The sequence below is a fragment of the Cryptomeria japonica genome, chromosome 10, assembly GCF_030272615.1.
Source record: "Cryptomeria japonica chromosome 10, Sugi_1.0, whole genome shotgun sequence".
In the NCBI taxonomy this organism is placed as follows: Eukaryota; Viridiplantae; Streptophyta; class Pinopsida; order Cupressales; family Cupressaceae; genus Cryptomeria; species Cryptomeria japonica.
In genome coordinates this window covers 7,269,164-7,293,171 of record NC_081414.1, presented here as the reverse complement: position 1 = coordinate 7,293,171, position 24,008 = coordinate 7,269,164, and the positions used below count along the sequence as shown (strand labels likewise).

The window sequence follows — 24,008 nt, the reverse complement described above, 5'->3', positions numbered from 1 at the left end:
AGCATGCATTTAATTTATTAAAAAGAAAAAAAACGACGACCAGATTGAAAAATCATTCAATCGAGTCTAGAGCCAAGAGTGGAGAAGAAGGTTTTTGGCATTTTAAAATATCACAAAAATGATGTGCGCCATGGACTTCCGTGTGGTTCTGAAGGTTGTAAATTGGTGTTGGCACCTAGGGCGCTGCCTCCGAACCCCGCAAGCGCACCTCAATATCACCTGGGGCGCTGCCCCCAAACCCCGGTTTATTTTTGAGCTACAATACACTTTTGAATTGGGCGAAGGGCATCAAAGAAGTCACGGTAAGTGTTGGGGTTGTTTCGTATTGTGAGAAAGAAGCCTAAAGCTAAGCATTGGCGGGGAAGCAATAAGCCATAGAGAGAGACGGATTTGGAGGTTGCAAACAAACAGAGTTTGAGGGAAGGCATTGCAAGAATGCGAAGTCGTACGGCACCAGGGAGTTATTCAATTAAGTTATCAGCCTTTGGGGAGTGTGATGGAGGATTTGAGGCGTCTCCTAGCCTTTGTGCCAGAGGGTTGTGACCACTTCCAAGCATGAATGGTACGCTTTGAGGAACTTGGAGTAGGTCTCGGCTAGACATGAAGTTGCCTTGGTGGATGCATAGAGGGCTCGAGAGGAGCTGACCACCAAGTTGGAGGCAATAGTAGCGTGAGACTTAGCTCAGCATACCCAGGAGTTGGATGCTGAGAGGGCAGCGCGAGTGGCTATCGAGGACAAATTGGCTAGGGAGACAGTATCATTTGAGTAGCAGTTGGTGGAGGCTGAGACTGAAAAGCGTGTTTTGCAGACAAGTTTGGTTTAGGCACAAGAGGATTGTGATGTCAAGGAAAAAAAGAACTCCTTGCGGAAGCAATAATGGTGAAATCCGCACTTGAGCATCGGATGGTAGCAGAAAAGGGTTTTCAGGCGAGGACACAACAAGTGTATGAGTTCCAAGCTCGACTGGCGTCAGCAGTTCTTGCATCTTCTTCATCGGCGGTGTAACTACCTCCTTCAGGGACGCCCCCTCAGCCCCTTCTCAGTGATTTTCTTATTGTATATAGTGTACTTCATCCCCATTTTGTTGTGTTAGTCCCGGATTTTTGTCCTTGTCATCCAGAGACTACTTTTCTTAGGGGGGGAATGATGTTGGTCGTAAAATGGGCTTTGTAGTATGTTAGTGTCGTCGAGGGTAGTTGTCCATTGCACAACAGTTCCCCACGTGTGGTAACCGCAACCCTCGACCGTGTCTTTATATATGCTCTTGTACTTGTTGGATACACTGATGCAAAGAATGATTATTGTACTAGACATTTTGGCATTAATGAAAGCATTGCTCTGAGTTTCTGGTTACTATTCTATCCTATGGTTATCATCTGACTGTTGATATGCAATATTAATAACACACCCCACGAGGTAAACACAATTGTAATATTGTGTTTCATTGTTGTTGGCTTGTTTTAAATAAGGATTTTAAGTTTGATTGAATACTGATTTAGCCCCCGTCTCAGTATTCCGGTATATCTAACAAAGTTTGCATACAAAATTTAGTATTTAATTTTATAATTCAAGAACCTAAACTTAAAAGATAAATTATACAATAATAATATTTTAATATAATAAATATTATGATAGCATCGAATGAAAAATGATAAAAATAAAAAATAAAATGATACATAATTGGGAGAGAACTTTAATTGCAAGAGGCTGCAAGAAAATGGAGCCTTGACCATGTAGATATCATCACTTATCAGCGCTTATCCTATCTTGCAGTTTATATGACATATTATTGTTTACTTTTAGTCAAATAATCTGGTAACAGTCAAAATGGTGAGCTTCTTTGGAGAGAAAATGATGAAAATAATATTATTTTATTTATTTTACCAGGAGAATGGCATTTGAATCCAGCTCTCTATTTATTTGCAGGCAAATTCAAATTTTATCATTTTTTATCATTTCTTCTTCTATACAAATTTTCATTGTATGAACTCAATGTTCTACATTTTCATTTTGTAAATGAAGGCCATAAAGGATTGTGACTTGGGGATGAAAACCCACAAGTCACAGAAGTCGGAAGAAGAAAACTCTTTGACTCAGGAGGGCATTCTCATCCAGAGAGTGCAATGAAGCTTTACAAGTTATAGTAAATCAGCTAGATTAGTATCTTTGTCCAATATGAAATAGAGTGCTAAACGATAGAATACTCCTCACGCAGCAACCAGACAATGATCAATAGCGGGATTGCAATAAAATGAATGTATTGTCAACCAGTGCTGAGAATTCGATGATGCTTATGCCAAAATAAATAATATTTCCATACCAAACATAGCGTATTGTTTAAACACCAAGACTGAATGTTCAACATACACAAGGAAGGCCATTTAATAATGGTTAATATGTAACCTCCAGCCCTCAATATGAAGCACCCCCGTGTTATGATATTCAATCCTCATAACAGAAGAAGCCGTTGGCAATTGTAAGCACGCCAATATTCCCAATAGATCTCACTAAACGCTCCCAATTAAGAAACCACACTGCATTTGATTATAAATTTGCTATTTTAAAAATAAAGTGCTCGGCAAACTCTATTAAAGTAATATTGTTATATTTAGCTTCTAATAATCGTTTAGTTAGTTTTAGTAACTTTCTTTTATTTATTTTGTTCTCGATCATTTCTATTTTAGATAAATTGTTTATAATCTCTATTTAAGGAGTCTTCCGCTCCTTTGTAATTAATCAATTATCATTTCATGGTATCTGAGTAGAGGTATTTTTGGGCAAATCTTTTTTAAATAAAATTCGTGGTGTTTATCTGGAATTTTCTAGAAGTTTTTGTGATTGATTTTATGAAATAAACTCGTGGGATTTATCTCTGCAAATTGTGTTTATTTTGAAGGGTTTTTTTGATCGATTTTACTGAATAAAATCAAGGGCCTTTTTAGTCTTCGTGTCGCGACCTGAATCGTAGGGTTTTTGCTCTAAATCGTGGCGTCTTGAAGGTCTCTGCTCAAGCAATCTGTTTGTCTAAGAAAAATTGCAGTGATGGTTTTTTCTGCACATCATTTTTGCTTTCAATCGCACGACCTGCAAGCTGTTTTTCTCAATTTCAGCACCATTTAAGCCTGCAGCGTCTTTCTCAAACAGCCCACATGACTGTTTCATTGTTTTCTACCTGCGTGAAAGTTATTTTTTCAACTCATGCGACCCTTGTTTTTGGTAAAAATGAAAATCGTGATCATTCTCTCTACAAAAATCCGCACACCTTGTTAATGCATGGTAGCTTATGCAAGATAAGATCTTCCTAACCTTCCTTGTTCTGTTATTTATCTACATGCTTCATGTCTGATTTATATTGCATATGATTATCGGATTGTACAAACATTGCTTATCATTATGCTATCGGGCTAACAAACCGATAGCATATTAATGTCAATTGTTAATTGGCATTAATATGCTATCGGGGTATTAACCCGATAGCATATTAAATGCTATAAGTTATCAGGTTAAATTCGCCAAACATACTTGCTATCGGGTGCATAAACATTGGAACCGATTCACATCTGTTATCGGGCTTAATTATATCGGGCATATTTGTTATCGGGTTTAATGAATACACCGCTTCATTTGGCATTAACATTGGTTAACAAATGCACCAGTTGGATTATATACATCGTGCACTTTGAATCATCGGTGTTTATATGAACTGATTCATTATATTGATCAGTCATTATATTATGATATTACAATATGCTATCGGGGGTTTTTGAACCGATAATCAGCATTGTGTTAATGGTATAATTGTAAAGGCACCGATGCCGGTCAATACACCAATTGACCGGTTGCCTAAATGATATATTTGCCAATTGAATTCATTTGGAGAAGACATAGAAAATATTAAATGATCTCTCTCCTTCAGACCTGCAGATAAATATAAGAATTATTAGACATTGACATAATTCCTCATATCCATATATAGCATTTATAGTTCATAACTTGTTCTTTAATTAAAATTGAAATAACTTTACACACCTACGGTTTATCAACCTACGGTTTACAGATTTTTATTGGTGGTTTTATTTGTTGTTTACATTCTCAAATTTTTTCCATAAAATTTTCAATTTTAGCTGCAATTTTTTGCGAATTATTTTATCAATAAAAATCAAAGGTATTTGCGAAGCTGCATTTTATCTCATTTTTGTGCCTTTGGATAGCGGGAGGGATGGTTTTGTTAACCAACATCATCTTGAAAAACTACTAGAGGTTCAACAGCAAGAATTATAATACCTAGAAACAGCGGATGCTCACCATTTTCGAGCATCGGTGCCTGGACCAAATTGTCCTTGGTACACGCACTTGTCCAATAGCTGCAGGCAAAGACTAGGACAAGTTTGATGAGCATAATCATGAAGTGGTTATGCTGCTCAAGTTATCAATCACCGATGAGAAGCTTCCAAAATTGTCGTCTGGCAAGACCTCTATAGAAATTTGGACTCATCTAAAATCTCTGCATGAGACTTCAAATAAAAGCAGAGCTCTCTTCCATAAAAATATGTTGTTCTTGATTATGATGGATGTCAAGATGTCTTTGCAGAATCATTTAATGAAGATCAAAGACATTCACAATCAATTAAAGGCCATTGGTTGCAAGATTGAAGAAGAGGATATGGTGGTTATCACGCTAAAAAGCTTACCACGATTCTATGAGCACTTCATTGAAACTCTCAACATCAGCTCTACCAATCATGATATTAAGTTTGATGAACTATGCAACAAGCTCTTGCAACGGGACAGGTCGAAGAAGCAGTTTGGTAGCAACAATGATTCAATAAGTGTGGAACAAGCTTTTACTACAAAGACAAAGGCAAAGGCAAGTCATCTCAGTAGAAAGGACAAGGCAAATCTGATGATACTTTCAAGAATCTGAACAATATCACATCATTATTGTGGTAAACTTGGTCATATGGAGAAGCACTACAGAAAGCGGTTGGCTGATCACAAATCCAACCAAGGAGGGTCTCAACAAAAGGCTCATGTTGCATATGACTCGAAAAAAGAGTCAACCTTCTATGCATTCATGGCCAAACGACCAGTAGATCATGCAAAATATTTTGTGTGGCATATTGATTTTGGAGCATCTCAGCATTTTACACACAGGAGAGATTGGTTCATGGAGCATGATTTGCTCCGATTTTGTTATCTTCAATAGTGGTGAAAAGTACACAATTGTAGCAAAAGGGAATGTTTAGATCACTTTGGCAGGAGAAATCTTATTTTCTTAATGTATACTATTTTCTAGGCATGGAGCTCAATTTGCTCTCAGTGAGTCAAATTAACCACACTCCCAAGTTGAACATCATCTTCAATGCACATAAGTGTCATATTGTTGACAAGGAGTCCAAGACAACGATTGTAGTTGGCATCAAAGATCATGGGTTGTATCAACTAGTTGATACTAGTGAATCTCAGGAGGATGCATTGGCTACAAAGAGTTCATCTATCAATGCTCTTTGGCATTAGCATTATGGGCATCTCGCCCTATCTTGTCTCTCTCAGTTGGCTCAAGAGAATTTGGTAGAAGGCTTGCCTAAGATTCAGCAACAAACATGTGGTGTGTGGAGCTTGACAAGCAAGGAAACAGCATCAAATTCCTTTTTCAAAAGGACAAGCTTGGAAAGCATTGAAGATCCTTCAACTGGTTCATGCAGATGTTTGTGTGTCAGGACCCTCTCATGAGAGGCAAATGCAACACAAAGGGAAAATTGCCTTGATGCAAGACTTCACTATTTTCCAAACAAAAGTCCAAACTACCAATCAGCCATTGTCTACCACAAACAATGGAATGAAGATATAACAAAATCAATAAGAGATTAGTTAAGGAAAGATCAAATCCAAAAGGTGGGATTGGTTAAGAGCCAAAAGGTGTGAAGACAAATAACAACCATTGCAAGCACTTGTCCCTTTGAAAGAGATGTGCCTCTTCAAGACAGAACAAGGTATAAATAACAATGATCAGCCTCCAAGAATCAGCATCAAAATCAGCAAATAGAATCAATTATCACAGTGGAACAAGACAGATAGTTTGCAGTCCAGACGTGGAAGCAACAGACTTATAACTATTTCAGATCTATATAACTGCATCTACTATAACTTGCATCTTGTGGTATATATCTGCCTATGCATTATTGTTAATGTTTATCTCAATCTATATATAAATATTTGTGGCTGGCTATTGAATGTATGTGTCTGCAATAATTCTGTGTGAGACCTCCATCATGTATGGAAGGAAGGAGGTGTAGAAAAGAGGGGAATTAGAAGGTTGCCATCTAAGTAGGCCACCCGAGGGATGTCCATGTTGCCTATCCCTAGGGCCAAGAGGGCAAAAATCTGCTCTTGGGCTTAGATAGGAATATCAAGAAACCCCCACTACGATCTTCTCTCTGACTCTACAATGATGGCTATTGTCTTTAGGGGGATGAGACATAGATGTGAAAAGTAGGTACAAGCACCCTACTTAGTAGGCCACCCTGATGGATGTCCATGTTACCTGCCCACCGAGGCCAAGACGGTGAGTGTCCACTCTTGGGCTTAGTGTGGAGATTACTTCAGGTAAACCTATCATGTCTCTTCCTCCAAAACCCTAATGTGTTTGAATAATATTATAGATATTATATGAATATTATGTGTTATTGTCTAACCCTAATAATTGGAGATATATATATATATATGCATATATTCCCTTGGTTATGGTTGCAAGATTCAAATCCAAGATCATATTGTTTAAGGAGATCTCTTTCTTGGTAAAGATGTAACCCTAACCCTAACTTGGTGCAAATGTGATTCTAGGGTGAATTTGGAAGGGAACATTACATTGTGGACCAATGAATATTGCATTAGTCACTATTGCCATATATTTTCTCTTGTTTGTTGATGATTTCAATAGGAAAGTGTGGGTGTTTTTCCTCAAAGCAAAGTCAAATGGGTTTAATGAATTTCAGAAGTTTAAAGCCTTAGTTGAAAAAGAGTTAGGACGTCCTATCATCACTCTTAGGTCAGATAACGGGGGTGAGTTTTGTTCTTTTACATCTTCACTGACTTCTATTCTAAACACAATATCAAACGTCAACTTTCAACACCCTATACCCCTCAATAGAATGGTGTCATTGAGAGGAGGAACCGTATTATTACGAAAATGGCCTGATGTATGTTGAAGAACAAGAAAGCTCCAAAGACGTTTTTTGGTTGAGGCAATTTACACTGTAGTATACCTTCTTAACATGTCTCCCACACAAGCTGTCAAGAAGATGACCCCAGAGGAAGCTTGGTCTAGGAGGAAACCAAGGAATCAACCATCTAAAGGTTTTTGGTTCTACTGCATACGTTTGGATTCCAGATGCTAAGAGAACCAAACTAAATTCCAAAAGTTAAAAGTTGATGCTTACAGGATACAGTGAAAATCATAAGGCCTATCGGCTCATTGATGTGGACATTGATCATCTAACATTCAGCAGAGATGTTGTATTTGATAAAGAAGCTGGGCCTTTTCAGCTCTCTTCTGACATCAAGAGTCCTAAAGATCAGCCTTTGCAGACTAAAGACTTCAGTGTTTAGCTTCCATAAGCTCCACCTGAAGTAGGGAATTTTGACGACTCCGACCTTGTGGTATCTCCTAGACAAGTTCCCATACCAACAAATTTTCCTCGAGACAACCAGGATCAACATCCAAATGATTTTATTCAAGGCAGCCCAAGTCATGATGGTCATACTGATTTGGAAGAAGATGCATCTACCCTATGATAGAAGTGGTGGGAAAAGCTCATTGATGATGTTCGGGAAAATGAACTAATTGAGGGTAGATCATCCAGAGGCAAGAGCAAGCAGAGTACAATGAACTTTGCTCTTATGGTCAACGTTCAAAATGTTTATGAGCACCAGGATTATTCAAAGGCGAAAGGTAAGCCTAAATGGGAAAAGGCTATGGAATTTGAACGTCATAGTCTTTTGAAGAACAATACTTGGGTTCTTTTAGATCTTCCACCAAGGAAGAAATACATAAATGGGTATACAAAGTCAAGTACAAAGCTAACGGAACTCTTGACAAAACAAAGCACAATTGGTGGCTAAAGGATTCTCGCAAACAGAAGGCATAGACTAAGAAGAGACAGTTGCTCCTACAACAAAGATGAGCACCATCCGTCTTGTTCTAGCCATTGCAACATAGTTTGGCTGGAAACTCCATCAAATGGACATAAAGAGTGCCTTCCTCATTGGATATTTGGAGGAGGAAGTGTACATGACAGCCTCAGAGTTTTCAAATTGTAGGCAAAGAGCAACAAGTATGCAGACTGGTTAAGACTCTTTATGGCCTAAAGCAAGCCCCCAAGGCATGGTACATAAAGATTGACAAGTGTTTGGATAAACAAGGCTTTCAACAAAGTCCTTCAAATCCCAATTTATATGTCAAAAGCACTACTAGTGACATCATTCTCCTTGTCATCTATGCGGATGATATTACCATTACTACTTGTAGGGCACATTTGCTTGAGCAAATCAAATTAAATTTGTGTTAGGCTTTTGATATGACAAATTTAGGCCTTTTGCATTATTTTCTAATTGTAGAAGTTTGGCAAACAGGAGGTACTATTTTCATTTCTCAATCTAAATATGCCAAGAGTTTGCTAGACAAGTTCAAAATGATAGATTGCAAAATCTCGTCTACACCTATGGAGAAAGGGCCGAATTTTTCAACCAAATCAAACTCACCAACAGTCAATGAGTTGACTTTCAGGCAACTTGTAGGCAACCTCATCTATCTTAAAGCCACTAGACCTGATTTAAGTTATGTTGTGAGTTGCATTTCTCGTTTCATGACAGCCCCTAAGACAAAACAATGGGTTGCAACGACGCGAGTACTGAGATATGTGAACAGGACATCTCACTTTGGCATTTTGTATAGCAGAAGCAAAGATCCCCAATTGATTGGTTTCACAGATTCAGATTGGGCAAGTCCTGTTGATGACAAGAAGTCTACTTCTAGATATTTTTTCAGTCTTGGCACAGGTGCCGTCACATGGACCAATAAGAAGCAACAAGCAGTAGCTCTTTCCCTGAAAAAAGCAGAGTACCGAGGAACTACCAAAGCAGCATGTGAGGTATGGCTTCGGAGGATTCTTTCTGACATGAAAATATCTCAAGTAGGGCCTTCACCTTTGTTTTGTGACAACCAAGGGATGTTAAAGCTTACCAAAAATCCAATCTTCCACGAGCGTACAAAACATATAGAGCTTCATGGTCACTTCATACAACAACTTGTTGAAGATGAATCAGTGATCTTGCAATATATTCCAACTAAGGATGAGACTCTATACATTCTTACCAAGTCCCTGAATTCAGACAAATTTGTAAAATTTAGGAGCAAACTTGGTGCAGTTAGTAGAATGACCATTAAGGGAGGGTATTAAAGTAATATTACTATATTTAGCTTACAATGGTCATTTAAGTCGTTTCGTTAGTTTTAGTAACTTTCTTTTATTTATTTCATTCTTGACCGTTTCTGTTTTAGAAACATCGTTTGTAATCTCTATTTAAGGAGTCTTTTGCTCCTTTGTAATTTATCAATTATCATTTCAAACTCAATAGACACAGGAAAACCTTCCATTCCGGAATAATTCCCATATTACATAGTATTATGGAAATGTAATTGGTAAAAAATAATTGTTGTGTTAACAATGAGCAAGAACGCTCAATAAATAGATTACAAAGATTTACAACAGAAAGTTTCTAAAATACAATATATTACACGATTGAGCATTAACTATTAACTTAGGAAAATATAATCTTAATACCCTCCCTTAATGCTCAATCTATCAACGACACCAAGCTGCCCCCTGAATCTAGCAAACTTATCAAGACTGAGCAACTCGGTGAGAATATCGGTTGTTTGCTCCACTGTTGGAACATACAGCAACTGAACTGATCTTTCTTCAACAAGCTTTCTGATGAAGTGACAATGAGTTTCCACATGCTTGGTTCTTTCATGGAAGACGGGATTCTTAGCAAGTTTGAGCACTCCCTGATTATCACAGAACAAGGGAATCGGACCTGCTTGAGATATCTCCATATCCGCAAGCATCCGGCGAAGCCAAACTACCTCACAAGCTGCCTTAACTGCTCCTCGATACTCTGCTTCTGTCGAGGAGAGAGCCATTGCCTACTACTTTTTACTAGTCCATGTGACTACACCGGATCCCAAACTGATCCCAAACTGAACACATATCTAGAAGTTGATTTCCTATCATCAACCGAACCTGCCCAATCTGATTTTGTGAACCCACTGAGTCTAGGATCATGACTCCTAGTGTAAAGAAGTTCATAATCAGAGGTGCCCTTCACATAATGTAGCACACGCTTCGCTGCTACCCAATGATCAGCCTTGGGGGCTATCATGAAGCGTGAAACGTAGCTCACTGCAAAATTGAGATTAGGTCTAGTAGCAGTAAGATAGATGACTACCCACTAGTTGCCTGAATTGTGTTTCGTCTACAAAAAGAGAATCAAACTTGGTTGACAACTTCAGTCCTGTCTCCATAGGTGTGGAAGCAGGTTTGCAATCCTGCATTCTAAATCTATCAAGCAAGTTCGTGGCATACTTTGACTGAGAAATAAAAATGCTAATAACAGTCTACCAAACCTCAACACCTAAACAATAATGGCGAAGCCCCAAATCTGTCATATCAAAATCCTTGCACAGATCCTGTTTGATTTCTATAATCAAATGTGTTGAACTGCCAATAATGATCAAGTCATCAACATAGACAACAAGAAAGAGAATATCATCACCAAAATGTTTGATCTACAAATTACTGTCAGGACTACGCTGAAAACTATGAGCAACCAAGTACTGATCAATCTTGATGTACCACGCTCGAGCAGCTTGTTTGAGTCCATAGAGTGCTTTAACGAGTCTACATACTTGATGTTCTTTGTCAGCAACCTTGAAACCACGAGGCTGCGTCATGTAGACTTCTTCCTACAACTCAACATTGAGGAAGGCACTCTTAACATCCATCTAATGGACTTTCCATCTAAATTGAGCTGCAATAGCAAGAAGAAGACGGTTTGTACTCATCTTGGCAGTAGGAGCAAATGCCTCCTCATAATCAATGCCCTCTTGCTATGTGAATCCTCGAGCAACTAATATGGCCTTGTATTTATCCAAAGTACCATCTGCATGATACTTGAACTTATAAACCCATTTGCAGCTAATGGGTTTCTTCCCTGGAGGAAGATCAAAGAGAACCCAGGTGTTGTTGTTTAGAAGGCTCTAGTATTCTGCGTCCATTGCCTGTTCCCACTCTTGAATCCCTTTTGCTTCTGTATAGATCTGAGGCTCATAAATACTATGAATATTGGCCATGAGAACAAAGTTAACTGTATTTTGCTGCTTGCCCTTATTTCTGGAAGATCTACCCTCGACGAGCTCATCAGGACGAAGATCACTAATGGTCTTAGCCCACCATTTAGGCTGGACAGTAGAGGTGCCAACATCAGATGCAGGAGGAATAACTAGAACTGGAGGTGGAAGAGGATCTGGAACGGGTGGAAGATCAGCATCATCCAGAGGAAATTCAGGTATGGCATCATCAAATACAGAATCTGCATCATACCTCCCATCAGGTGAACCAAATAGAAGACAAACACCTAAATCAGAAGCCTTCAAAGGCTGATCCTCAGAATTCTGCTCAAACGAGGAAAGCTGAAATGGTCCTCGATCTTCATCAAAGACAACATCACGACTGAAGATGAGATGATGAATGTCTACATCAATCAGCCGGTAAGCCTTATGGTTGTCACTGTACTCTGTAAACATAAGCTTCTGACTCTTGGAATCTAACTTAGAGCGATTGGCATCTGGAATCCAAACATATGTGAGGGAGCCAAAAACTTTCAGATGGTTGATCCTGGGTTTGCGACCAGTCCATGCTTCCTCCAGAGTCTTCCCCTTAACAGCATGAGTGGGAGACCTATTAAGGAGATAGACTACAATAAACACTGCTTCTGCCCAATACTTCTTAGGAACATTTTTGTGTTCCAACATCGACCTAGCCATTTCTGTAATGATGCAGTTGTGACGTTCTACAACGTCGTTTTGCTGAAGGGTGTACGATGTGGTTAACTGACGTTTTATGCCATGTGTATCACAAAAAGTGAACAAAGAAGTAGAACAAAACTCCCCCCCATTATCAGACCTAAGAGTAATAATAGAATAACTACTCTTTTTCTACCGAGGCCTTCAATTTCTGAAATACAGGAAACACATCTGATTTTTGTCTAGGAAAGTACACCCACATTTTACGACTATAATCATCAACAAAAAGTAAGAAATACCTGCACCCAGTAACAGAAGGAGTATTCATTGGACCACATACATCAGCGTGGACCAACTGTAGTACCTTAGATGCTCGCCATGAGTCACCATCCTTGAACGGTGTCCTGTGCTGCTTCCCAGCTTCACAAGCTTCACAAACTCGTTGATTCTGAGTTTGAATATCAAGTAGGCCATGTACTAAATCTTCCCGAACAAGTTGAGCAAGGTAATGAATGTTCAGATGACCATATAGTTGATGCCATAGCCGGGTGATAGAGGAGGATTTTGCTGCGAAGGCATGCTCAAGAGAATCACCTGTATCCACAAGTCTGTAAAGACCATGATCCTCAATACCAACAGCAACTGTAGTGCGTGTCACACGATCAACAATCGAACACTTATGTGCACTGAAGATGACATCAAGCTGAGGAGAATGTCGCATAATCTGACTCACAGAGAGAAGGTTTAGTTCTATGCCAGGAACGTAGTACACATTGAGGACTATGAGATTCCTCCCACCAGACTGTATGTGAACGTTGCGCTTGCCGACAACGGTACACTCTCCACCTCCTCCAAAAATAACTGAATCAGTATAGGGAGAAAATTTTGTAAACCAATCACGCCTGTTAGTGAAATGTCGAGAAGCACCAAAATCAATATACCAAGCAGAAGATTTCACATGGTCTGCAGGTCTTTTAGCCATGAAGGCGTAAAAGGCAAACTCTTTTTGCTCTGTGTGCTCAGCGACATTGGCTTTAGGCTGAGACCCCCCCTGCTTCCGTTGTTCGGAAGCTATCTGATTTCGACAATCCTTAATCATATGGCCATATTTGTGACAATAGTTGCACTGAACCTTTTTCTTCTTCGAACCTTCTTGTGCCTAACTAGAGCCCTTCTACTAAGAGGACTGAGATAACTAAGATTTGCCTTTATCCTTGTGAAAGGAATTGGCAGCAAATGCTTGCTCTGAGGAGGACGAAGTGGCACCGCTACCAAACTGTTGTTTCCAGCGATCCTGCTATAGGAGTTTGGTGCACAACTCTGGAAATTTCAAATCAACATTCGTAGACATAATGTTGAAAGCCTCTATGAAGTGCTCGTAGGATTTTGGTAGACTTTTCAAGATTATTACTACCATATCCTCTTCCTTCATTTTCCGACCAATAGCTTCGAGCTGATCTCGAATGTCCTTAATCTTCGTGAGATGCTCCTGTAAGGACATGCGTTCTTACATCATGATGGAGGACAACTGGTTCTTCAAGAAGAACACTCGGCTTTTGTCGGATGTCTCATGCAATTCCTTCAGATGCTTCCAAATTTCTGAGGCTAATTTGCCAGAAGGAATCTGAGGTAACTAGTCATCTTGACAGAGAGCTAAAGAAGAATGACTTCTCGATTGCGATCATCAAATTTGACATGATCTGATCCGGCTGCAGAAGGACGAGATTCTTTTCCCAAAACAAGATCATCTACATGGCGATATTCAAAAATAGTTAGCATGCCCTGCTTCCAGGTGTTATAATTCTTGCCATTAAATCATTGACTGCCTTCCAACATCAAGTTGGTCAATGACGCCATCTTTGCATGTTTCCCAATGCACAAAAGACAAGAAAATCTGAAAAGGTGTGAATCTGAAACATAGGCAAAATTAGGTACAGACTTCGAAAAAGAGGAAGTACGATTGGCAAGGATTTCGAAGAAAAAATGGCTAACCCAAAAAAAATCCAACAAAGACCCAAAAGAGTTCTTGAAAAACCCTCAAGGAATCTGAAATCAGAATGTAGATCTGACGGCTCAAAAATTAAGGCGCGGAAAATGATGCACCTAGAAAAATTTGACGATGACCCAATTGAGATCTCAAAAAACCCACCAAGAAATTGAGGTTTAAAATTTATTCCGACTAGAAAATCTAAGGATTTTGAGAAAACCCTAGTTGGATCTGTCAAAAATTTTATATTTACCACAGAAAATAGGGGTTACAACCCTAGCCATCGCCAAACTTAGAAAATCTGCAAAAAAAATTGTAGAAAGTCACAAAAACCGACGCGTAGGATCACATAGAGGAGTTTGCGAAAAACGCAGGGGTCACGATGCAGACGAAACCCACAAACCAGAAAACCCTTCGTCAGAAATAGCAGAGACAGTCACGAAAAAAGCAAATCGCGACAATAAATCTGGAAAAACACGGGCCAAAGTCAAAGATTTTTATGGAGCCGCTGAAAGAAAATTCTCGTCGCCGAAAGAAGAACACGAAAAAACGCACGAAAAAATCCGTCACGCGAGCTACAGACCAGAAGCTTCTTCGCGATTTACAGAGCTGGAAAAAAAAACCAAACCCGCACGCACGAAAAAAAGCAAAAAAAGGCACACGGAAAAAAACATCGGGCACGAAAATAAAATCGCGAAGAGCATCGCGTACAAATCGTGCACGATTTAGGGCATAAAAAAATCGTGACTGGTGCAGAAGAAACACGCACCAAAAACCCTTTTTTTTTCAGAACAAATCGCCCAGGAAAAAACTACCACTGATACCATATTACGGAAACGTAATTGGTAAAAAATAATTGTTGTATTAACAATGAGCAAGAACGCTCAATAAATAGATTACAAAGATTTACAAAATAGAAAGTTTCTAAAATACAATATATTACACGATTGAGCATTAACTATTAACTTAGGAAAATATAATCTCAATACATAGAACCTCCTTTATGACCACGACCCCAGAAGGTTTCAAAATATTATAACCAGTTTAATGAATATGGCTTACAACAGAACACATATTAATTCAATTAACAAACATAATGCAACACCCCCTAGCAACAAAATCACACATGCCTGAAATCGAATCTCTCAGACAACAATATGGAAGTCACAAACATATATAAAGTATTCATCGTTTGCTAAATGAGATTCTCCATGCCATTATTTGAATGGTCAAACTCGGCATATATTAACTCGCCCAAGATACCCATCTAGCAATTAAATCATTTTTTGCAAGTAGTCTAAATTCCATTCCACATTAAAATATGAAAACACCATCTTCTGTCATGTCCCTTTTTCAAAAAAAAAATCAAAAATAGTAAGCCCAACCATCCCAAAATAGTAAATAAGGATCATATGATAGTTTGGGAAATATTATTAATTTAATATTTGTTTGTTGTTGCGAATTCATATTTCTTACAGCAAACAATGTTAAATTAGTAACTTATTATTTTGGGCTTTGATTTTAGAAGCAACTTGTTGGCTTTGGAAAGTTGGCTAGTAGTGCATGTTTTTGAAAAGTTTCCTTTGCAATTTGGCAACTAATGTCTTTGTAATGGATTCTTATCTAAGTTGCCAAAAATGATTATTTCCATTTCATGCAAGTTTCCTCCATTTCGAAGGTGGTTTTGAGCGTCAAATTTAAGTTTGAAAGTGGTTTCATATATGCATGGATTTAGCTCCATTTGGAATCACTCTTGTTGCAGATTTTGGCTAAGCTTTGCTTGTTTTTACAGTGGCCGATAAACCAGTGGAGAAGGAGACTTTTGGACGGGATGTTCATGGTTTCCAAGGTGATCTAAGGATGAGAGTCAATGGATAACCAGGTGTTCTAAGGTAGGGAGTCAAAGAATACCATTGAATAATCTCATATTAGAGGTTATCACTATACTGAATAGTGGAGGTTTCATTAGTTTTAAGCTTGCATGTGTTGCAAAAGTTAATGGCAGCCTTGAGGCCATGGTTTTATGAAAATATCATGTACTTTGCTATTATTTATCATTTTGAACTCATGCATGGAGTTATTTGAAGTTATCAGTGAGATAGTGTAGTTTGCAGCTAAGTCACAAGGTTCGAATTCGAATTCGAATTCGACAGCCATGAAATTCGGATGAAATTCGACAAGAGAAAAATTTGAAAAAAAATTCGGATAAAAATCGCCTTCTATAATTTTGTTTATTTTTAAATATATGTATACTTCTAATAAATTATCAAAATAGCAACCCTTGTTGGAGAAAATCCGAGGGCGACCCAGCAGTTGCAGACACCCATGACCCAATAGAAACAAAGCATATACAAAGAATACCCACGACCAGCTGAGTTGTGTTTAGAGGCAGATAGCAGTGCTTTATAGAGGAAATTCGATTAAATTCGGTTTTTTTTATAGAAGTTTGAAATTCGATTAAATTCGAACCTAATCCATGAAAATCGTCGTATCCTATGACTTAGGTTTGCAGTGAGATTTTGGTTCCAGATTTGAGCATCATTTTGTATGCAGCACTTTGGATTGTATGAATGCTATTAGCAGCAATTTATGACAACAATAATATGTTATTTATTACAAGGAAATTACAAGGAAAAAGTAGTGAAAAATGATGTATCTCTTTCATTCAAACTTCTCCAACCCACAAATTCGAGTTTGAAGGGTACATTTATAGTTTTATACATTTACCATCAATTCCAACTATTTTCAACCACCTTTTGATTAGTTTTTTTAACAAAACACTATTTTGACACTTTTTGACAAAGTTGTTTGACAACTTTTTGAGCAACATTGACAATTTTTGCATTTTTGACTTTTAATCACCCAAATCTTTTGATAATGGTCCTAAATGACCCACAATGGTCTTATATGACCTTATTGACTCAATCAAACCAAAAGAAACCAAAATTTGACAAATGACAATAATTTGACTCAAAGGGTGCATTCAAGATGCCCCTGGTTTACTATTCAGGTTGATCACTTATGTAATTATTGCATCATCAATTTATTGTTGATATTGGTAACTCTTGTTTTGAATAGCTACAGTTTGTTGCACTTAAATATGGTTTCATTGCAAAAAGAAGGTTATCATTGTTGGTGAAAAATAATACAACCACCATGGCATTGTTTTGGAGGATATTCATGATAGGAGTCTCCATTGAAGGAGATGATATACACATGGGTGATGCACACAATAGCTTCTATGATGAGTTTTGGAAAAGGCTTCAAGATGATAATCACAAGAAGGCAAACAAATTCATTTTTCATATGGATAGTGAGTGTCTCTTTCCAAAACTAAAGATGAAGAGGAGAATGTTAAGGGCAACTCATAACATTTCATTCGTAAATAATGTCAAACATATATCGATGGATGATTATAGAAGATACATTATTCTCCATCAAGATAAGATATCATCTGCAATTTGGGCACCTAGAATGTTTTTTAATGAATATTCTTGTTTTGTGATACTAATGGCTGCTCCAGTGATGTGCATTTGCTATTGCAGATCAGTCCATAAAGATGGAAACACAATTGCTCTGTTTGAGCTAATGTATGGGTTTAATGTTGTGTATTCTTGTGATATGTATCTCAGCAATGCAGAGGTGGATGAAGGATTTGTTTCCAAAAAGTGTAGAGGTTGTAATAGTGGATATGGTGAATGCTATAATAGTCCTAATAGTAGAAAAAATCAGATCCACAACATCATCAAAAGAATCAGGAGCCTTTGGTACAAGTTGCTCAATGTTTGTGCATCAATTCAGTTTGGAAGTCAAGCTTGGGAAGATAAGTTTTTGATGGGAGGAAAATTGAAACTAATTGCATGGGCACTTTGGTTATTCATTGAATATAGCCACAACCAATCAAATCAACATGGTTACACCTCACAAAGTCTCTTCGGGATGCATAGAAAGAATATGGAACATTTAATTTATGTAAAATCAAGGTTTGGTATGCAATTTGTCATGACAGGTCATTTTGGCATCAAAATTTCGGAGTTACATGTTTGCAATTGCTTGAGGACAAGCAATTTTAGGAAGGGAGGACTTGTCATGTCCCTTTTTCAAAAGGGAAATCCAGAAATAGTAAGCCCAACCATCCCAAAATAGTATATAAGGATCATATGATAGTTTGGGAAATATTATTAATTTAATATTTGTTTGTTGTTGCAAATTCATATTTCTTACAACAAACAGTGTTAAATTAGTAACTTATTATTTTGAGCTTTAATTTGAGAAGCAACTTGTTGGCTTTGGAAAGCTGGCTAGTAGTGCATGTTTTCGAAAAGTTTCCTTGGCATCTTTGGGCAATTTGGCAACTAATGTCTTTGTAATGGATTCTTATCTAAGTTGCCAAAAATGATTATTTCCATTTCATGCAAGTTTCCTCCATTTCGAGAGGTGGTTTTGGGCACCAAATTTAAGTTTGAAAGTGGTTTCATATATGCATGGATTTGGCTCCATTTGGAATCATTCTTGTTGCAGATTTTGGCTAAGATTTGCTTGTTTCTTCAGTGGCCAATAAACCAGTGAAGAAGGAGACTTTTGGACAGGATGTTCATGGTTTCCAATGTGATCTAAGGCGGGAGTCAGAGGATTACCAAGTGTTCTGAGGACGGTAGTCAAAGAATACCATTGAACAATCTCATGTTAGAGGTTATCACTGTGCTGAATGGCGGAGGTTTCCTTAGTTTTAAGTTTGCATGTGTTGCAAAAGTTAATGTCAGCCTTGAGGCCACGGTTTTAAGGAAATATCATGTACTTTGCTATTATTTATCATTTTGAACTCATGCATGGAGTTATTATAAGTTATTGGTGAGATAGTGTAGTTTGCAGTGAGATTTTGGTTCCAAATTTGAGCATCATTTTGTCTGCAGCACTTTGGATTGTATGAATGCTATTAGCAGCAATTTATTACAGCAATAATATGTTATTTATTGAGAATGATTTGAAATTCAACTTGCATGTTAAGTTTGGTGAATTTCTAGATCGATTTGACAGTCAGATCTACAAATCAGGTGCATAGATTGTGAGATTGCTTGCTAAATCTTTGTGGGTATTTCAGTTTATTTGGAAAGGTTAATTATATGAGGGTTTGGAATAAGAAGTGAATTATAATTTTCTGTCCCTTGATGCAAATTTAATTTAATTTCACAAATTTCTTAGTCTGGGACATTACATCTTCCCAATAACTCCCTGCCACATATATATATTTGCTTTTTAGCGATTCCTTCAAATATCACCTAAAGAAATATTAGCTCCCAATTCACACAAAAAAGTATAATATAAACAAATATCCTGATGCGATTAGGCTACTTCTTCTCCAATCAGACTTATGAGTTGTTCTGAGAGTGCTGATAAAATAAGATGGCAAAATCGAAAACTTACAATAAATCCAACGCACTGACTCTCATCTTCACAACAAAATCAATACAATAATATCCGATTAATATTCACATCTGACCTGCAATTCACTGAATGACTGTAATTGATCTTCTGGAAGACTTCATCAATTTCAGTAAAGCCAAACATTAATCTCCAATGCAGAACCTGATTGATCCTTCTCCAACCACCTAGGACAGATCTCGCACTGCCGAAAATGGCTTCCTCGGGCTCCCATCCCGAGAACACGAAATTCGAGAAACTCCCAAATAAAAACTGAAAAGGAATTATTAATCCAATGCATATCTTCATCAATCCCAATAGACATTAATATGCCATTCCTTTTCAGTTACCTTCCTTTCCCATTATTCATTCACTTAAAAATTATTTAATATTATTTCAATTATACTTGAAGCATAATATTAAATAATTTAATACTTTTAAGCCTAGAAAATTATATAATATTTAATTTACCCAACCCTGTCCAAAATGGGACATTTCAGCAATTTGGTTTTCAGATTTTCTATAGGTGTTGTTGTTGTTGTGTGGTGTGTAATTTGTTGGTATATCAGTGCTTAAGACCTTTCCTTCAAGCTATAGCAATCACATTTCATGTGGGTGCAGGTTGGTAGTGATTCGAGTGAAATTCCAGTAAGATTATCAATATTTCTTCCAGTAGCTTGGTTGCTATTGTTTCAAGTTTTGTATGAGCTGCTGCAGACGTTGTAATGACTATCATAACATTCCAATTTGATGCAAAAAAACAAAAAAATCATACATATAGTTTGCAAGCATTTCAATTTCATTTAGTGCAATTTCAATGTTGACTAGTCTGCTAGTTTCTATTGATTTTATGTACAATTTGCAGTTTGTGCTCCAATTTATATTTTGTTGTCGCTACTGGTGGTGAACAGCTGTATTAGATCTCTTTCGATGCATAAATCTAATTATTTCTAAGGGTTTCTGGTGCATTTTTGTGTTAATGTGCTGAAGACTAGTTATCATTGTGTGTGGTGATTTGTTATAAATGGTCTAAAGTTGTTTTATCATTTTCAGATCTGATTTTAATGGTTAAAATTTAGTAGTGATATTAAACTTAACTTTGAAACTATAGGAAAGATAAGAATGGTTTGGTAGGTCATGGTCTACAGGCAATGCAAAGAGATCAATATCATCATCCGGATTTAGTACGATTGTACAATCTCCCTGAAATTTAGGGGATGAATTAATTTAAGGCAACTGTTTTTTAGAGAAGAAACACCATGACCTAGGATTAAGCCTTCGTGTACATCTTACCTGTTTAGAGGAGACGAGTTAATTGAAATTCAGGGAAAAAAATTAATGGACAGTAAACACCTGTTCGTATCAGGTGCATCAATAGCCATCTTAAGACTATGAGTAAGAGTCAAATAATGATCAAAGAAGGTTAAGGCAACAATAGTAACTGGTATAGAGTATTCCAGGAGTAGGTAATTGGCAAGATTCAGTTTACTGTTAACCAAAGTGGATATTGCTTGGCCGTGACTTAAAAAACAAACTCAACTTTTGACAGCCTATAAAATAAAAAAATAAAAGAATCAAACACTGTAATCCTTAAAGATAAAGAAATAAGTAAATATAAGCAGAGCGATAATAAATGCAGCACGTTACCCGGGCAGTCCATAGCAGAACCATTCACGTCAAGACGAACATGAACATTTCCCTTAACGGACATATTCTCAATGTGTTTGTGCGCTTCAAGAACCACACTCTGGAGGCAAATTTAATAGGTTTCAGCAAATACTTATTATTATCAAATCCCTAAAATTTTGAACTGCTAAAGACAAGGTCTACAACCTGAGCTAAACGAGCAGCATTGTCAAAAAGGGGCAAGAACCTGGCGGGTTGAGTGTAAATGAGATTGGCCAAAGGAGGGCTTGCTTCCAGAAGCTCTGCAAAGCTGGATGATAAAATGCAATTAAGAATAATGCCATAAATTGTGTGCATTAAAGCGCATTTTACGAACAGTTTAGCTAAGCTTACTCGACTTGTAGAGGATAATGAAGCGTATCATCCTCCGCAAGAAGAATGGCTTCCAAAGCTTCTAGATGGTGATTTATTAGGAACTGCTGGAATGCGTGGATATAGTCTTCCTGGACAACAACGAAGTCGCCGTCTTCTCCTTTGCCATCGCCAAAACCCCTTCCCATGTCAACCACCAGACTTCGCCCACCGCTTCAAGAGGAAAAATTTGATGCACTCTCTCTTCTCCTCCTTCTGCAAGGCGGGAATTTAAATGCTCTTTCAACCTGTTTCATTTTCATAACTGTTTGCGTAGCTGACTTGTCTTTAAAGAAAGACCATTTAAGAACATATGTGACGTGTGGAGGCAAAACCACCCAATGAGAATGTATGTTCAAACCTTAAGAGGAGGCTAACGTTTTCTTGACAAAAACGGTGTTGTTTCAAAAAAAATAAGATCAGACTAACATTAAATGAATAAAAGAGAGAATTTAATAAAATCTATGAGGTTAAAGGAGTTTATGGGATCTAAGAGCAACACATAATCTTTCAATAAAGAAATTTTATAAAGTTTGTAAACTTTTTTTGAGATCAGATTTTCAGCAGTGAATTTTGATGATGAAGTTTGCAATCTTGTTCAACCTTAAATCATTAACTTGAAAGGTATCTTCATAGTTGGCACAAATGTTTCTATGCGTTGAGCACTCTATGACAAAGTGTCATTTTGTCTCCACCATTCTCTTATTGCGAAATCAACATATTTTTTCACCCACTCTTTTTAAAGTACCATCCATTTGTTGATTTCACATATAATATGATCAGAACTAACTTTTAATTGGGTTGTTAACATATTTTCCTTTCCATTTAATATTTACTCCTACGTATGATTTTGCTTCATTGTCCTCCATGGGGTTAAATTTTCTAATATAGTAAGTTTTTTTTCGCCTTATTTGTTTTGTTTATATCTTTCACATACTTTTTAATTTCCTCATTTGTGTTTAGACAATCATGCATATTAACATCCCACTTCTTCATACATTTGTCAATTTGTTTAATCCATGTGTTCTTTCTTCTAGTTAGCTCGTCTTCCACAATTAGCTTAGGCCAAGGATGGTTCTCCATACTTTAGACCTTTTATAGGTAACTTAATAAGTGGAGTACCATCGATGACTCTGGGGAGAAGGTACCTATCTCGGCTAATGAAATCTAATAAGGAATGACAGTATTAATTTTAAGGTTGCTTGTGATCCGACGCTTTTGTTCATTCTTTCAATTTGTCTCCACTTCCGATCTAACATGCTGCTACCCCAAATTTTACACCTATAGAGAATCACTGAAGTAACAAGCAAGCCAAAAAATGTTCTCATGGTTTCTCAATCTCATAACTCTATATTTAAAAAATCTATTATATATGGAGTACAATAGTTTCCAATCCCCTTTCATTCTTTTTACTCTACATGTTTCCTAATTGAGTTTGTTGTGAAAATTAAGCCAAATATATTTGTATTCGTCCACAATTTTCAACAAGTTGCCTTCAAAGAGAGTTAATTTGTTTCTTTTTTCTTTGAAATGAGAAGAATATTATTTTGGTTGTGGTTAGCTTAGATAAGTTGCATGCTTTGGTCTTGGTTTTCTAACTGCATTAACCTCCTGATTTTCCTCGATCTACACCTAGAAGAATTGGAAGGTCTGCTACTACTACTTCTACTCTTCCTATACCTTTTGTAGCAACATAAAATCCACCAAGCAAAAAGAGATTTGCAACTATTGAACTTAATAAGGAGTATACATCTCGGAAGAAGAAACCACTTGGAAAGAGCAACAAGCAAAAAAGGAAAAGATAAAAGTGGTTAACATTGATGAAGAAGAAGAAGAATAAGTAAAGGGTTTTGTGTTGAGAAGAAGAGACAAGAAGAGAAAACAAAGTGAAGGAGAAGGCAGCTCAAATAGGAAATATAAAGGAAAATGGATATTGAAAGGAGAGCCAAAGGAAACAAAGAAGGCTCCTCTGGAGCAAGAAACCTTGAATATAGATGCAATTGAATGTCATGGGGCACTAAAAGAAACAAATTTGGTACATCTGAATGAACAAGCAATTATAATGTACATAATTAAATGTAACTTGACCTTGAGTGACATTTTATACCAACTTCCAGAGACCATTACAAGTGCATTGATGGAGCAAAGAGATGATGCAGTCAAGTTAGAAGCGAAATAAGAGAAGAACCTATAAAATAAGTCGGTCTTACATTGTTTGAGAATTAAATTGTAAATATTACATAGAGGCAGTCACAAGAATTGAGAAGACAACAAAGAGTAAACACCCTTATAGGCATGAGTGAAGAAGATAAATAGAGAATTCAAAAGGAGACATAAGTTTACTATCAAAGTATTGAAGGAGATGAAGGAGGGAGAAATAATTATAGAAAAACAAGTTCCTTCTAGTGATACTAATCTAGAAGAAATCTCTAACATAAAAGACATTGATAGGTTTGTTTTTGGTGAACCGATGATAG

The 24,008-nt window shown here is 37.2% G+C and overlaps 1 protein-coding gene across 4 annotated transcripts in view; it reads right to left on the bottom strand.

The window, feature by feature from the left end:
* LOC131069394 (probable DNA helicase MCM9) overlaps nucleotides 1–21,875 on the bottom strand; it is a 278,734-nt gene extending 256,859 nt beyond the window's left edge. For 2 of the 4 annotated variants that reach the window (XM_058004790.2, XM_058004789.2), the window contains exons 1-3: nucleotides 21,514–21,874; nucleotides 21,328–21,430; nucleotides 21,142–21,241 (exon numbers count right to left, since the gene is read on the bottom strand). In XM_058004790.2, the coding sequence (XP_057860773.2) occupies nucleotides 21,142–21,241; nucleotides 21,328–21,430; nucleotides 21,514–21,680 (370 nt within the window). In that variant the 5' untranslated portion in view covers nucleotides 21,681–21,874. Of the gene's footprint in view, nucleotides 1–21,141; nucleotides 21,242–21,327; nucleotides 21,431–21,513 lie in introns of all 4 variants that reach the window. The other 2 variants (XM_058004791.2, XM_058004788.2) reach the window with 2 other exon arrangements.
* Between the last annotated feature and the right edge of the window lie 2,133 nt (nucleotides 21,876–24,008).